The sequence below is a fragment of the Bombyx mandarina genome, chromosome 19, assembly GCF_030267445.1.
Source record: "Bombyx mandarina strain Sakado chromosome 19, ASM3026744v2".
NCBI lineage: Eukaryota > Metazoa > Arthropoda > Insecta > Lepidoptera > Bombycidae > Bombyx > Bombyx mandarina.
In genome coordinates this window covers 3,650,881-3,666,535 of record NC_143225.1, presented here as the reverse complement: position 1 = coordinate 3,666,535, position 15,655 = coordinate 3,650,881, and the positions used below count along the sequence as shown (strand labels likewise).

Sequence of the window (15,655 nt, the reverse complement as noted above, 5' to 3'; positions counted from 1 at the left end):
ATAAATACGTTTGACGCTAATAAAAGCGTATTAAAATATACCGTAATACTGAAGAAGACATTTCTTTGTAGATCGTAGTCCTCTGCAAGAACTTCTCACAGCCGGCCGTGGTCAGCACCAGTGACATATCGAGCAGCGACGGCAACAACCACCAGGCCGTCCAGAGGCTTCTCTCGAGCGCACCGAGGGTCGTGGTGCCCTAGCCACAAGCGGTGTAAGCTGAACGCTTACCGGAACTGGCAGGGGATAATAGACCCAAGTGCGGTGATTATGTGAGTGAATTTACACTGCAGCCGGGTGACGTAGGAGACGGTCGATATAAAAAAAAAATCTAATAATTCTAGATTACGATTCTAGATTAAGCAGAGAACGAGAACTGAGGTATGATGAGTGAAAAGTTTGTTGACGACAATGATTTGTCGCGTCAATACGGAATGAATAGATGTCTTTCGGAAATCGATTATCATTAATAATTCGATGTAAACGATTAAAAGATACTTTACAAAAATATCGATTCAGATTGTCTCGATTCTGTAGTTATCGTGATTCGGGTTTTGAATCTATGCAATGAATCGTTACAATCGTATATAATATGTGCTATATGGTAATAAAGCTTAAGTGAAATTTATTATCTTTAGCGACGTTTCGTTCGGATTCTACATATTTAGTTTTAAAGATTTTATGAGACTTGACAACTAGAAGGCAGCTTAGTTTCTTAGAGCCATTAGAAGCGGTAGGCGCGAGTCAAATGTTAGTTGTAGTTTTAAATCATTTGACTAGATGTAATATTATGTTAAGTTTGTCAATATAGATGGTGTGTATTTTGTAAATATTGTCGCTATGGAATAGAACAGATCTTGTTTTCCGAAATTGCCGCAAAACGAGGCAACATCATCGCGTGTGACGTCATTTGTGGCCAAATTAAGCGACGCGCTAGCCACAGAATATATATCAAGAAATTATTAGCCACATATGACATCACCCGTTATGATTGATCTTCGAACAAATAGATTAGTCACCTTTCAAACGAGCAGCTTAAAGTTTGACAAGTAACTCTTTGATTTCGCGTGTCGTAAAAGAAATTAAAAGTATTTTTACGGCTTAATCTTTACACTTTACAGTTCACAGTTTTCGTAGTCACGGACGACTATATCGAGGGGTGAAAGGCTGTCTGGTTGAAGGGATATTTTTTCAACTTTATAGGAGAGCTATTTAAAGATTAAAATTAGGAAAAAATATCATAACAAAAATAAACTTCTTCAGCTATTTGAATGGGGTAAACTTAATTGAAGTTCAATTGAAAACATCGATTGTTGATGCTAATACCAAATTTTAACCAAGTTTTAAGGGACCTTTAGTTACAAAGATAAAATGTCGCGTATTAAGGGAAATGTTGCTTAAACAAAATATCCTTTCACCACTCGATATAAACGTTAGGAAGAAACCGTAAAAAATATTTTAATAAAGTTCGACACAAGCCTTTGTTGTCATTGCAATTATTGTAGAATTTAAATAATCTTTGAATTTTTTAATGTGACGAACAAAATGTCATGACACAATTGATGACGATCGTTCAAAAACAATTATATTCCATTTGCGACATGTTTCGAATTCGCTCGTGTTGTAAGCGCAGTGATTTATTTACATCTCTAAGAGTCGTTGTGTTTCAAAAATAATTTATTGTCAACGAATTAGTAATATTGTGGGAGGTTGACTAATATTTATATTTAGTTCGCCTTAAGACTCTGTCAGAGCTGATGAAGGGTATTGCTGGAGGGAAGCCGATGATTCAAGGGCGCGGGCTGAATCCCTTCTTATGCAAGTTCAAGAATGGCTTTTGTTTCTTGGACGTGTGTATTTTCTTGATTACTGCTTAGCACAGAAGTTTCGGGTTTTTTATTCTTGGAGAAAGAGTTTTTTTTTTTAATAAACTATCAAACGATTTTGTGTTTTAAACGTCATGTTCTTTTTTTTTCTTGATCTTAGTAGGCAGCGAATATTTACGGCGTAGGTATATTCGTAGCTTAAAGTCTTAAAGGCAATCTTTTAAGTTCTCGTTTGGAAATTAGTCCCTATTTTAAGTAATAAGTTCTTTGATTTCCGAAATAATAGGTCCATTGTCGTTTACAACAGACTGCGCGTTTTCTGTCGATGTCGTCACATTGACCCTGTGGTACAATGTGCAAAGAACGGTAAATACAATATTTATCTTTTGAATTTGAGCTTAATAAACAAAAGAATGAATTACAACATGCAAATCAAACAATTTGTCATTCGTACAAAGTAAATAAAAGCCATAAGACTGTTAAAATAGAAAAAAAAACTTTCTTTATTTAACAGGATTTTTAAATATGTAGATACAACTTGGCTGGTGTTTATTAAACTAGAATTTCCAAGTTATTACTGTGCGTTCATAATATTTATTAAGATATTTAAATAGCCGTTTGGCTCAGTTTTTTCAAACCAGGATTGAGAGCAACAAAACTTTGACGAGATTAAAATAGGAAGACAAACTTCATAGTATAGGAAACTAGATAATACTAATTGATTGAATGTGAACTGGAATGTTTAATTCACACATTTATAAGTAAGTTTGATTGTAATTGGAAACAGTATTCGTTGTACAGTACCTGTATGCTAGTCTTAAGTTAGTTTATTAATAATTTATTGAAATGTCCGCCATCTTTGACAGATAATTAATTGCCCACCTCACGCTTCAAGCATTATAGAGTTTTTAATCGTGTACACAGTCGGTGCTGATGACAGAATATTCTAGAAATTAATTTTGTGTTCTTCTATCGAACCGTTTCCTTTTTTTGTGTATTTCGAATAGCAAATTGTGTAACCTTTTTCGTTAACAAGATTTGGCTGGTTTCTGTCGCTGTCGCTCCCGTATTTACAGAAATAAGGAAGAAAGAGACAAATTAACTAAATTTTGAATGTACATATTTTAGTAGTGAGTAAATCGAGTTAAATTTCTTTAAAGAAAAAAAAGGAACTTTTATATTAATCAAATATGTTGTTGTAGATTAAAATAAAATAAGATTTAAAAAAAAAATTGAATTGGACAGCACCGACTGGATTTTCAACGAGAAGACTCTTTGTAACAAAAACCTTATTATAAAAAAAAGATTAAAAAAATGTAAATTTATGTGTCTATTTATTGTTTATAGAATTGACATTCCCGCGTATTTAGTTCTAAGCTTTGATTCTGTAAATATATAGTTATTAGATACTTAGATAGTGATTTGTGTTCAATAAACCTTTAGAACAGAAAAACAAATGGCAGATGCGTTTTATTTTCATCGTTTTATCCCCTAACGTGTAAGCAACATAGACAAGGCGCCCGTCGTCATTTCAACAAACGGTCGCTACTATACAACAAAAGAGTAAATTTTAAGGTTATGTTTCACATATATTATCATTTTACTATAATTATTATAAGTGGCGATTTCGTCTATAAATATAGTCAGCAATATCTACAGTCAAAAGTATACTCTCTTTCGCCAATAACCTAAGGTGCTATTCCGACTGCGCGCGGATTGGCGGATGAGCTCACGGGGCTCAACCTGGCAGGATTTGCTAACAATGGCCCTAGCAAGAGCATCGCTCGCTGTATCTACCATCGGATGGGAAACGCGACCTATTGGGAAGATTCGGTGAGAAACTCAATCGCCTGTGTCTAAGGTTGCACGTCGAACTCTTGCGAGGAGTTCGACGAGAACAGTTCGGTAGGATCCGAAAGGACTTGTTTAGGGCGACGGCGGCTTTGCGTTGCCCCGTCGCTCGGGTCGGAGATTTAATGCGAAGCTTTTTTTTCCTACCTAAACTGGATAGCCTTGAGAGGCTATTTCAGCGTAACCTTAACTAGTAGGTGAGCTCACGGGGCTCAAACCTGACGACGTTATTAACACGAACCCGAGCAAGAGCCGTGCTTCGCAGAATCTACCGCCGGTTCGGAAACGTGACCCACTGAGAAGATCCGGCGAGAAACTCAGTGGGCTGTGTCTGAGGGTTAATTTACTCTTCGAGCCCTTCGTCGCAAGCGACAGGTTCGACGAGAACGGTCACCGGTGCTTGAAGTACCTAAAAGCACCGTTCATGGATCGAGAGGCTCCGAAATGATGTGTTCTGGGCAACGTCGACTGCTTTCCATTCTGTCCGCAGGATCGGAAATGGCGAGGTGGTCACGGTTAAAGGTATATATAGTTTCGCGCCGATTTCTCGAAGAAGAAAGAAACGGGAGGCCGAGACTAGCTAACCTTTTTCAGACACTTACCATTCCTAAGTATCCTAACCGCACAGTTGAATTCAGAACATAAAAAATCCGACAATCGCACTTCGCACAAATCAAGCACAACAAAAAATGCCTACTCATGATAATTTAATAAAACTCTCGTAAATCACGTTAATAGATATTAATTGCATTTCCCGTTCGTTCGGTCAATAAAAGGTTTCGGTGGCTATTTGATTAACACAATTAATGAGTTATGAACGCGCGCCGTATAGGCCTCATGCTTGAATCAAGTATTTTAATCTGTTTTCTGTACATCAGGGTCGTACGGACCTTTTACGTTATGTACATATAGCCGAATACCAATTTTGTGTCTCCCAGTATTAGTTGTTACCTTTGTGAAAGCTTTTTTCGAGGTCTACCCGTCGTCCCCTTTCTTAAAATAACCTAGGTATTACAATATTACCAAAGTCTCAGAATCACTGAGTTTTGAAGATAACGTTTCTTTTGTTGACTTACAAGATATTATTTTGGAGGTTTTGGTTAAAAAATGTATTGCTTAAATGTTTCACCTTGAGACATGAATTTTAAGTCACAATTCTACAGTACAACGGCTGCCCCACCCTTCAAGCCGAAACGCATTACTGCTTCACTACAGGCGAAATAGGCAAAGTGACTCACAAGATAATCTGTCACCAGTAGCTACGCAAATTATAATTTTTGCTTATTTTGCTTTATTTTGCACGATGTAATTTCTTCGTCGCGGAAGTCATTCGTGAATTCGTAATAAGTCCGTACCTGCCTACGGCATTATAATAATAAAATCCAAATCATAGAAACAAACGGATGAAGGAAAATAAAAACACCAAAACAAGCAACAAAAAAGTCCTTGCTTATGGTTACGTTGCAATGGATATTCTCCTAGAGATTTATCCCAAGGAGGGTTGACGTCAAACAAGCGGTCGGCCGTAAAACTCAGGCCAAATCCCTATGCAGCATGATAAAAGGACCCTCTGCTCCGACCCCACATAGTATGAGATAAAGGAAAAAGCATATGAAGCAATAACACGGTGCAATATGCATACAAGCCGCAAAAATTGTGTTTTGCATAATCACTATACAATTCAAGTGGTGCGTCGCGGTACTCATGTGGTGATACCTGGTCCAGTAACCATTTAACACCAAATGGGCTGTGCGCTCGTTTACCAGTCTACGCAATAAAAAAACAGCATTTGGAGGTTGATAAGTAGTCTAAAATTTTCTTTTTTTTTCACTTGAAGCAAATTTAAACAATTTCAAATGATGGGCCAAAATAGCGGTCTTGTTCAGAAAATAACTGCTAACGCAATATTTTAAAAACAAAAATACCGTAACCTTCTATGTAGTATATATCTAGTACTATAATATTATCTAGTATTACACTCATGAATACCTATTCGGTATTAAGTATCCGAAACATTAAGTATGTGTGACGATCTTTCGATGCGTCACTATTAATTTCTATTCCAAGACTGTGTTCGCGATTTGCAAGCCACTTAAAGAATAGTTCCTGTTGGATCGTCTTGATATAATGTTTACGTGCATAGCTATAATGGATATAATATATTTCTTGTATCCAAACTGTAGTAATAACGAAAAATTATCATGCGTGAGAGTCAATTCTGTTATAAGAACATTGCAATATGTACTCTAGTTGTCCCTTTTACTGCTATGTAGGACTTTTTGACGGGAACGCGAGATTGTGTGATTTGTTTTATTTTGTCTATTTAGTGTTTCTTCAGGTTTTAATATGAAATAGCGGTGGTTTATTAACTGTTTAATATTTGTGAAAGTGGACAAATGTGGCAAAAAGAAACAAAGCCGCTGGACGTAACTTCTCGGGATCCGCCAAAAAGTCCACTGAAAAAATCTCAGTAAATGACCACCATTTTACTGAGATTATATTTCATCTCATATCATCTCATTTCATTTCAATTAATTTCATCTCAGTTGATCTCAAATTAATCATATTCATTTCATTTCACTCCATATTATCATTTTTCATAAGATATAAGAATAAGAATAATAATAAGAATATAAATTAAAATAAGATATGACTTAAAGGTCTCAGTTACGAGTTCATAAAATGCCTTAAAAAACTCCTATGTAGGTCACCGGTGCCCTACGCGGCGCACTGAAGTAATTACGTCGATTTTTTTTTGCCTTTGTAGGCAGATGAGCGTACAGCCCACCTGATGGTAAGTGGTTACCGTCGCCCATGGACTTCAACAATGCCAATGAGAAATCGACATTATTACTTTAATGCACCTTTAGGACATTGGTGATCCATATGGCAATCAAAGGGCTATTAAAACTGTAGTGTACATGACTGTAGATAGGGATATTATAAGTCCACACAAATAGGGCCGTTCTGTCTATTTATACCGCCAAAAACTCCGGATATAAGGGCGTGACATCTATATTATATAAATAGTTACGACCGGTACTGAAATCGGTTGACTTCCACATCAGTAAAACTATGAACCAGTCTCTCAATAACGTGCTTAGTAAACAAAAAATGCATTTCACTAACAAAATTAACAAGCTGTTTCTTCTGGATTTATGTTTATTAAATTGGCATTTTGTTTTAATTAGTGATCAATAGGTTAAGAATCGAAGTTTTCGTCATCGTAAGAAGACAGTATTTAGAATTAATTTTTCATTTCTGCTGAGCCCAAACTTCGTTGTAAATAAAGTAGCGCCATTCAAGTGTTTTAATAACGTAAAAATTTGTTTTTTTTCTCTCTCCAATTAGGCAAACGAGGTCGTCACCAATCATTGCTGACTGCCACAAGACGAAGTTAAAGTTTTAAGTGTAGTATTCTATGACTGTCGCATTTTTCTTTTCCCTACCTTTATTCCCTGCTAGCCTAAGGGGCTATTCCAGCTACGCCCGGACGGGAGTGTCACACTATTGAAACTGAAGCGCACGTTTTTTAAATCCTACCTATGCTGATAGCCTTGAGAGGCTATTCCAGCTTCACCCTAACTTGTGTAGGTGAGCTCACGGGGCTCAAGCCGGAGTGTTGCTAACACTGACCCTAGCAAGAGCAGTGCTTCGCAGAATCTACCACCGGATCGGAAACGGCGAGAAACTCAGCGGACAAGAAATAGAGAAGTGGTAATGTGATGGTCAATAATAGTTATAATATTCTAAAGTTGCATTTAACGGGTCGAGCTCGTCGGCTAAAATTTACATCATCGTTTTCGTTATCGTCAATAGTAAACGGAGTTCGAGATCCTAATTTAAAAATAGCTCGAACATAGCTTAAAAAAAATCAATATCACTAGGGCTGACACGCACTACGATTAGCCTCACTCGATTTTATAGGAATCATTTGTTATTTAAATTAAGTTGATACGAACGGTAAGTGTAATTGGTGACTAATTTAAAAAACCGCCTTTTGAAATATTTTAAAAGCCTACTCAAGAGATAAGAGCGGCTGCCAATCCATCGTAAAGTTTTTAGGTACTTATATGAAATAAAATTGTGCTATTTTCTGATTATTAAAACGTCCTAATACAAGAGGCTGTATGAAAACCCATTGATCCCGAAATCGTGATCTAAAACAAAAGAACTTGTATCAAGTGATGCTACCAATTATATTTTCAAACCCTGCGGGCAGGTACCTACGAAGTATTGGAAGGAAATGCGTGCTAATTCTAGTTCTCGTGCGATTTCCATATTAGAGCGAATACGTAGTAATGTCATACTTATATATGTACCTATATGCCGCGATATTGGGACATGTGATCGAAGATTTTTTTTGTCCTAAGTATAAACGGTGTCAATTCTATTGTATAAATGCGATTCTACCTTTCAAATCGTTTTTTTTTTTTCACATAAAAAAAAAAATGCATAAAAAAAAGCCGTGAAGCAGTAATGCGTTTCGGTTTGAAGGGTGGGGCAGCCGTTGTAACTATACTGAGATCTTAGAACTTATATCTCAAGGTGGGTGGCGCATTTACGCCGTAGATGTCTATGGGCTCCAGTAACCACTTAACGTCAGGTGGGCCGAGAGCTCGTCCACCCATCAAAGCAATTAAAAAAAAATAGACAGTACTTATACTTTTTTCATTATTCATCATTTATCCAAGTTCTTAGATTTAGTGACAAATTTTCAAAACGGATCTAAGCCGCCAGTGAATGCGCTATTACAGCACGCACTGCAAGCCATTTAGAATTTAAATGCTAATAAATTTAAGGTCCAAAACCTATTTATTGCGTTAATACACAAAATAAACTCTGAGCGTACAGGAAAAACGCAGCATAAGCGTGGGCTAAATAAAATCCAATGACGAAACGCGCGTTATTCTCTCCTTTCGTCCGACAATAAAATTTATTACAACACCATTTATCAGCATACAAAACGTTAAATATTATCATCGTAATGAGCATTCCCGGAGCCGCAGCTAAGTAAACTGGACAGAGCCACGTGTAATGTACATGTTGCAATATTCAATAATATGTTAATAAGTTGCACCGTGAAATACGTGTATTGGGAAACGATCTGTCGTCAATGTACATTGATGCAGTAAAGCGTTCGGAACTGATAATAATATTGATAGATGTCTCTTTTTTTTTTTTAAACAATTTGTAGTTAGGACCTCTTTTTGAAGTGAAACTTCTTTAGAATCGTTGTGATTTCAAACTCGATGAAACGAAAAAATAAGTCCATAGAGACACAAACACATAAATGTATAGGATTCAGCCGGCGAGAGAATGAGATAGAACACATTAGACGTTCCGCCTCTTTGTGCGACTCTTCGTAGCATCCCCACTGTCGTCTACTAAACATTGTCCATATGTATATTCCCGTGTAGTGGGATAGTCACTATATATATATCTATACCTTATTTATAAGTTTCACTTCTACCGTGTGTGACTTGCAGACACACACACTTTTTTCACTCGGCTGCTCCTGACTGCTCGGAGCTGGAATAGCTTTTAAGCTACTTTTTATTTTTGCTTAAAATTATCTTCCTATTCGTACACTCTTGACAGAGTGGTCGTGGTCATGCATCAGTCGGATCCTGCGATACCGATGCTCTCGCGATGCGACGCCATGTGGCACGATGTTTCGCAGAGTGAGAGCAAACATTTATGTTGGAGTGAGTAACAGATTTTATGAGGTCGGTCCATCGTGTTGGAGATCGTCCGCGAGATCTTTTGCCCTCGACTTTCCCTTGCACCACCAACCGCTCAATGGAGTCCTCATTACGAGTGATGTGCCCGAAGAACTTGAGGATTCGTAATTGGACTGTTGCTTAAAATTATAGGAAATCAAAAAGCCTCGGACGTCTTGTGAGGTTTTTTTTAAATCAAAATTCAATGTTCATGATTACGTACTCTAAGCCGGCAGGGTTTTAGATATGTTCTCCTTAATTTATTAAAAGGCGATTTGATTATCGATAAACTATATTTAAGCCCTTAAATTATTTAATAAAAATTAAATGTAAATTGCACGTGATTGTACATACATATTTCAATCAAATATCATCGCGCTAGACACAATATGAACGATCTTTTCTTTAAATCCATGTTGTATCGTAAAATTCATTGCTAACTTAATATATAACTTTCGAAGCATTTTACTTTTTTATTGCGTTCCAAATTCGACAAACGAGCCTCGTGATTGTGAGCAGTCACCGTTGCCCGTGGAGGTCATTAATGAGGATAGTTAAGTTGCTGTCTACTGCACTCCTCAAATCTCAACTGAAGGAGGACATATCGTAGCGCTCTGGCACCGGCAAGGAAACATCGTTCCAGAATCGGATGGTAAGTGGTAAAAAGATTTCTAGCGGCGCCATGGCAAGAAGGAGATGACGGAATCGTCTCAAGTAAATATTCGGAGCAGTCCCATGACTCAAACACACAGAGACACCAAAATCCCTGCGTACACCTTTTCAAACTAGCAAATTAGTAATTAGATCCTCTTCGGTATGGTGTCGAAAGAAAGTAGTCGAACAGTATTTAGCGAAAGTAGAAAACCATTTTTTTGCTTAGATGGGTGGACGAGTTCACAACCTACATGCTGTTAAGTGGTTACTGGAGCCCATAGACATCTACAACGTAAATGCGCCACCCACCTTGAGATATAAGTTCTAAGATCTTAGTATAGTTACAACGGCTGCCCCACCCTTCAAACCGAAACGCATTATTGCTTCACGGCAGAAATAGGCGGGGCGGTGGTACCTACCCGTGCGGACTCACAAGAGGTCCTACCACCAGTAATTACGCAAATTATAATTTTGCGGGTTTTGATTTTTATTACACGATGTTATTCCTTCACCGTGGAAGTCAATCGTGAACATTTTGTTAAGTACGTATTTCATTAGAAAAATTGGTACCCGCCTGCGGGATTCGAACACCGGTGCATCGCTAGATACGAATGCACCGGACGTCTTATCCTTTAGGCCACGACGACGACAAAAGTTGCGCTGAAAGGAATAAAAAATTTAAAAGACAATTCAATTGATTAGATGTGTTTTATTTCAAACTAGAGGTCCCACAGTAGTCGAAATTCGACTATAATTAATTGGAATTGTAAGTTGGTACACTATTATGATTGTATTTTATACTTCTATAATCACAAATTTCGCCAAGACTACACTATAAAAAATATTAACAAAGACAAATAATATTTAATCTCAATTTGACTACAGACGTCAAGAACAAAAGTTTGACAATAAATGGTATGCATGCGTGTGTGCGTCAAATACATGGTATGTAGCGTGTGTAATGTTTTCTATATTGATCTAATGTATCTTGTATGCATTATTTAAAAAAAAAATTAGCATTGTGCACTTCTTCTCTATATTCTCTATAAGTGTGGAAAATTTAAAACTCCTCCGTCCGCGCAATTTTCGTAAAAAGGGATACAAAGTTTTTGCTTCACGTATTAATATATATAGTCGGATTTTTTATTAGACGAAGTAAACTGACGTTTACTGTGTTGTCAGTTTTTGATGAAATAAAAATAGTGTTGTGACAAAGTGAACGATTGAAAAAACTCCTGAATTAATGAAATTGCCTCGATTGTCTAGTGAATAGTTAGTGTGCCGAACTGCCGATATCGGGCACGGGGTTCGAATTTTAGCCGTGCTTTGTACATACCAACGAGTTTTCGACGAAACATTATGTTCCTATGGTATCTACCTGTACTGAATACCGAGTGTTTTAAACATTAAGAAAAACATTGCGAGGAAGCTTGTAAGACTGTCCTATTTCCAATGCATCATATAGTTGAAACTATAGATGTATAAAATATAACAATTATAGGTACATAGGTAATGAAAATAAAAAAAACTGATTGTAGTTACATACTACTAGTAACATATTATTATATTGGATCACTTTAATACAATTTTATTGTAAAATATAAATAATATTCTTTTATAGTTTGAAATTAATGAGTAACTCTTCACACTCATTGTTCATTTATGTGATTGAACGAGAACTGAACGCATCACTATTACTTTAAATATAGCAACATTATTTCACAAAGTGACATTAGCTACTGTCAGCTGGCTTCGTCTAATTAAAAATCCGACTATAGATAAAAGTGTGGCTTCTTCCAAAAGGACATTTTTTTGGTCTAAAATGGTCGAGCTTGGAATAACAGTGATGACAGTTTTAAAGACTGAATTATTATAGTCATACTATAATTTCAATTAATCTTTTCTTTTTATGGGCATTTTAAGCGCTTAATCTAAATTAAATTATGTTTGAAATTATTTAATTCACATTCCAATTTTTGTTCTTTTGGGTATTTTGTTTACGAATGCTCTATGCACCGTCGGCAGGTTTACTAAGTACAAAGTAAGCACTAAGTACAAAGGCATTGTTAATGCCATGGCCGGTGATTTTTTCCAACTGCTTTCTCATCTGCCAGTCTAATTGAACACACCGCATTGTATCTTTCATCTGTCAGTGAGATTCGTATAGCATACGGTAGAAGTCACAACATACGTTAATCAAAGTTACGTTAAGACAAACAAATACGTACAGACAAATTCTACCTCTAACTATATACATAGTTACGTTTTTCTCGTTTGACTTTGACTTTTTTTAGACGTTTGAAAGGTGTTGATTCGTATTATTATTCATTACCCTGGCTAGATGGTGCGATGACCTCCGCACGGTGGCCGGCAAGAAGTGAATGAGGAGAGCCGCACACCGGGCTCAGTGGTGTAGATTGGGAGAGGCCTTGTCCAGCAGTGGACGACTGTGGGCTGTTGATGATGATGATGATGATGATTCGTATAAAATTATATTTTCGTTTTGGGTCCTATTTTTTTATCGTGTCTTCCTATAGGATGAAAATTAACAAAAGCATTAAATATCGACTAAATTAAGTACTGACTGAATGGTTTAAAATAAAATCGAAAGGCGACCAAAAAGTAAGTAGCACAGATAATATTTATAATCATAAAAATATTTATTACCGATAATGGATATGTCTATTCAAGAGATTGAGTAGTAGTTACATAGTCCCAATAGCGTTCAAACAAAAATAAAATCTCATTAATGATCTCTTTAAAATCTGCGCGACACGAACAATCTGTGAAAAGACCGCTCTCGAAGTACAAACGCTAATGAACTACGATCCTAAACTAAACAGATAATTTTATTAATTTTCAATATAATAATGATGTGGCATCTACCTATCCACCTACACACACAAACACACACAGACACACACTAGCACACTTACTATGTATATTGTCATTTATATAATATATACATATAATAAATACATTTAATAATAACACGCACACATTTATACTACAACCATAATATTAGTATATTTACATATTTATTATAATTACACCGACATCACACGATAAAATAACGGCGATAGAATGTGCAACGAAAACGCACATTCTAACGGTATTTGCAGTGGAGTGTGCGGGGAGACAACCCCGCTCCGGCGCATCGTCCCAACCGACAGCGATTCTCTCGACACCACGCAGATCGCATGTCGCCTATCGATAGCTTACTTATTTCGTAACTCTTTGTTTCCTGTATGTTTATTAAATTCAGTTTCCACCTTGCTTTTCTATCTTACTATTAATTCTATGAACTAATTATTCTTCGTCTGTGCTGTGCTTCCTGTTTGTGCGTGTTCAACTTGTTGTATGTAAATAAATATTAAACCTGGACCTTTAGTGATTAATTTCATTGACTAAAGTGGTGTAATTTAAATCGACAAAAAACTATTTAACCTAAAATGAGTCGTTTTGGTTCATAAAATGGTTCATATTTCGCGAAAAACAAATTTGTCTCGAATGTGAACAGCCGCGACTCACATTTTTTCGAGGCTCACCTTTCGAGTATTCATTTCAATAATTATTTACCACCGAATGAGATCTTTTAGTGCTATCGTATCTGAAATTACAAACACTACTTATTGTCTATGTTTCCCAGAACAGTCTTACAAACTGGGATTGTTCGAATATAACCAGGACCCATTTAGATAGTTAATTTTAAAACCAATGCTATCGTTCATAATAAAACATCGCTCATTATAAACGCATTAGTTTAAAACACAAAGTAACCAGAACGTGTTTTGAATGAATTCCCGCCTAAATGTCATTAAAAATTCTTATCATATTTAAAAACGCCCACTAAATTTACCGTCATTAGTATTAATCCAAAAGTAGACTATTTTATCTCGGTACGGCTGTAAATTAATGATTATAAAAGTGCGGTTAACCAACATCCCGGTTAGGACTTATGAATTAACGTCTTGGCCCACACACGATGCGTTTTATGAAGCTGAATTCAAAAACATCGGGAACTCGGAAGACGTCACGCCAATATGGCATTAGGCGGGAATAAATGACGCATTTTTATCTTTGTAATTTTTCACGGTTTTTATTCAATCTATTAATGTAAAATTATATCTTCAAAGTCGTTTATATGGGACGTGAAATTTATTATCATTTCCTTATAGATCGACTTTAATTCGTTTGTGGGATTCGTCATTTGTAAAAAATTTAACCGAGAATAAAGTGATGTTGAAACTCCAGTTCTTTATTATTATTATGAATTAGAAACAGAGTTCAAAGACTATATTTTTTTTACTTTTTAAGTCACAGTTTTTTGAGCTTTGAATGAGTTTCAATTTGATTAATTTGATTAAGTATATGTAAATAATGCGTTGATTTGCAAGACTAGGTACAAACATTGCCTTGTTCTATTTAAATTAGCAGCGCAGCATAAATTTCGCTCCCTGTCAGCTAAAAGTTCTGAACTGGAAACTATTTGTGATCATCTTACGAAGTATTAACGTTAGATATCTATGTATACATCATCTAATACTAATATTATAAAGAGGAAAGATTTGTTTGTTTATTTGTATTGAATAGGCTCCGAAACTACTGAATCGATTTCAAAAATTCTTTCACTGTTTGGAAGCTACACTATTCCCGAGTGATATAGGCTATAATTTTTTTTTTAAAAAATTAGGGATCCTTATTAAAACTCAAATAATGTAACTCAAGGTGAAAAAAAATTACCTACAATATTCTTTACATCGCCTTCCCTGCGAAAATTATTGATGATAGAATAAAATAATGTACTACGACTTTGTAGAACACATTATTATTTACAAAAATTGTCGCGACAGCATATGTCTAACTATTATAGTTATGCCGCAATAAGTGTTCTATTATTTCAAAACAAATAAAACGTCAAATATTGTTGAAATTTTTGTTAAAGACCCGAGCGGAGCCGGAGCGGGCCGCTTGTTAGTAATAAAACTTAAAATTTGTGGCAGTTCTATGGATTCTAATCATCACTCATTATTTTCTAGATTAGGTAACGATAAACGCAAGAGCAAAAAGCTCCGGTTCGAAAAAATATACTTTTGTAGTGTAGGTAGGTCTTATAAATCAATACTTGGCGCACAATCTATGAAATAAATAAATAATAAAGTAAACACAAAATAGGTTTCGGTTTTTTTTTTGTATTGTCTTAGTTTACTGATTTTCATATTTTATTTTGTTAATCACGAATTGTGCTGTCACAAAAAAAAATTGGATTGGGTGTTTTTTTGACATTACAAGAGCAAAAAGGTCAATTACCAAGCCAAAGGAAATTGGATAAATGAGTGAATTAAAATATTGAAGTGTCAGATTTTTTTGGTCGAATTTCAACCACACCGGTAAAGACAAAATATATGACCACGGGATTAGTTTGAAAGTTGTCCAGCGTTACGTTCTCAAATATATTAAGTGTATAATCTATGGTTACGTTTCTGGAAAATTACGTACACTAACTTATGTGTATTATCTATGATTACGTAGGCCTTTATTTCATAGTTAATACACTTAAATTTAAGACTAAACTTACTAGAACAACCAATCCTAGACGTA

The 15,655-nt window shown here is 35.8% G+C and overlaps 1 protein-coding gene across 2 annotated transcripts in view; it reads left to right on the top strand.

The window, feature by feature from the left end:
- LOC114239297 (phospholipid phosphatase 2) overlaps positions 1 to 3,283 on the top strand; it is a 124,457-nt gene extending 121,174 nt beyond the window's left edge. For both annotated transcript variants that reach the window (XM_028169441.2, XM_028169442.2), the window contains exon 7: positions 72 to 3,283. In XM_028169441.2, the coding sequence (XP_028025242.2) occupies positions 72 to 203 (132 nt within the window). In that variant the 3' untranslated portion in view covers positions 204 to 3,283. The remainder of the gene's footprint in view (positions 1 to 71) is intronic.
- Positions 3,284 to 15,655: the final 12,372 nt, after the last annotated feature.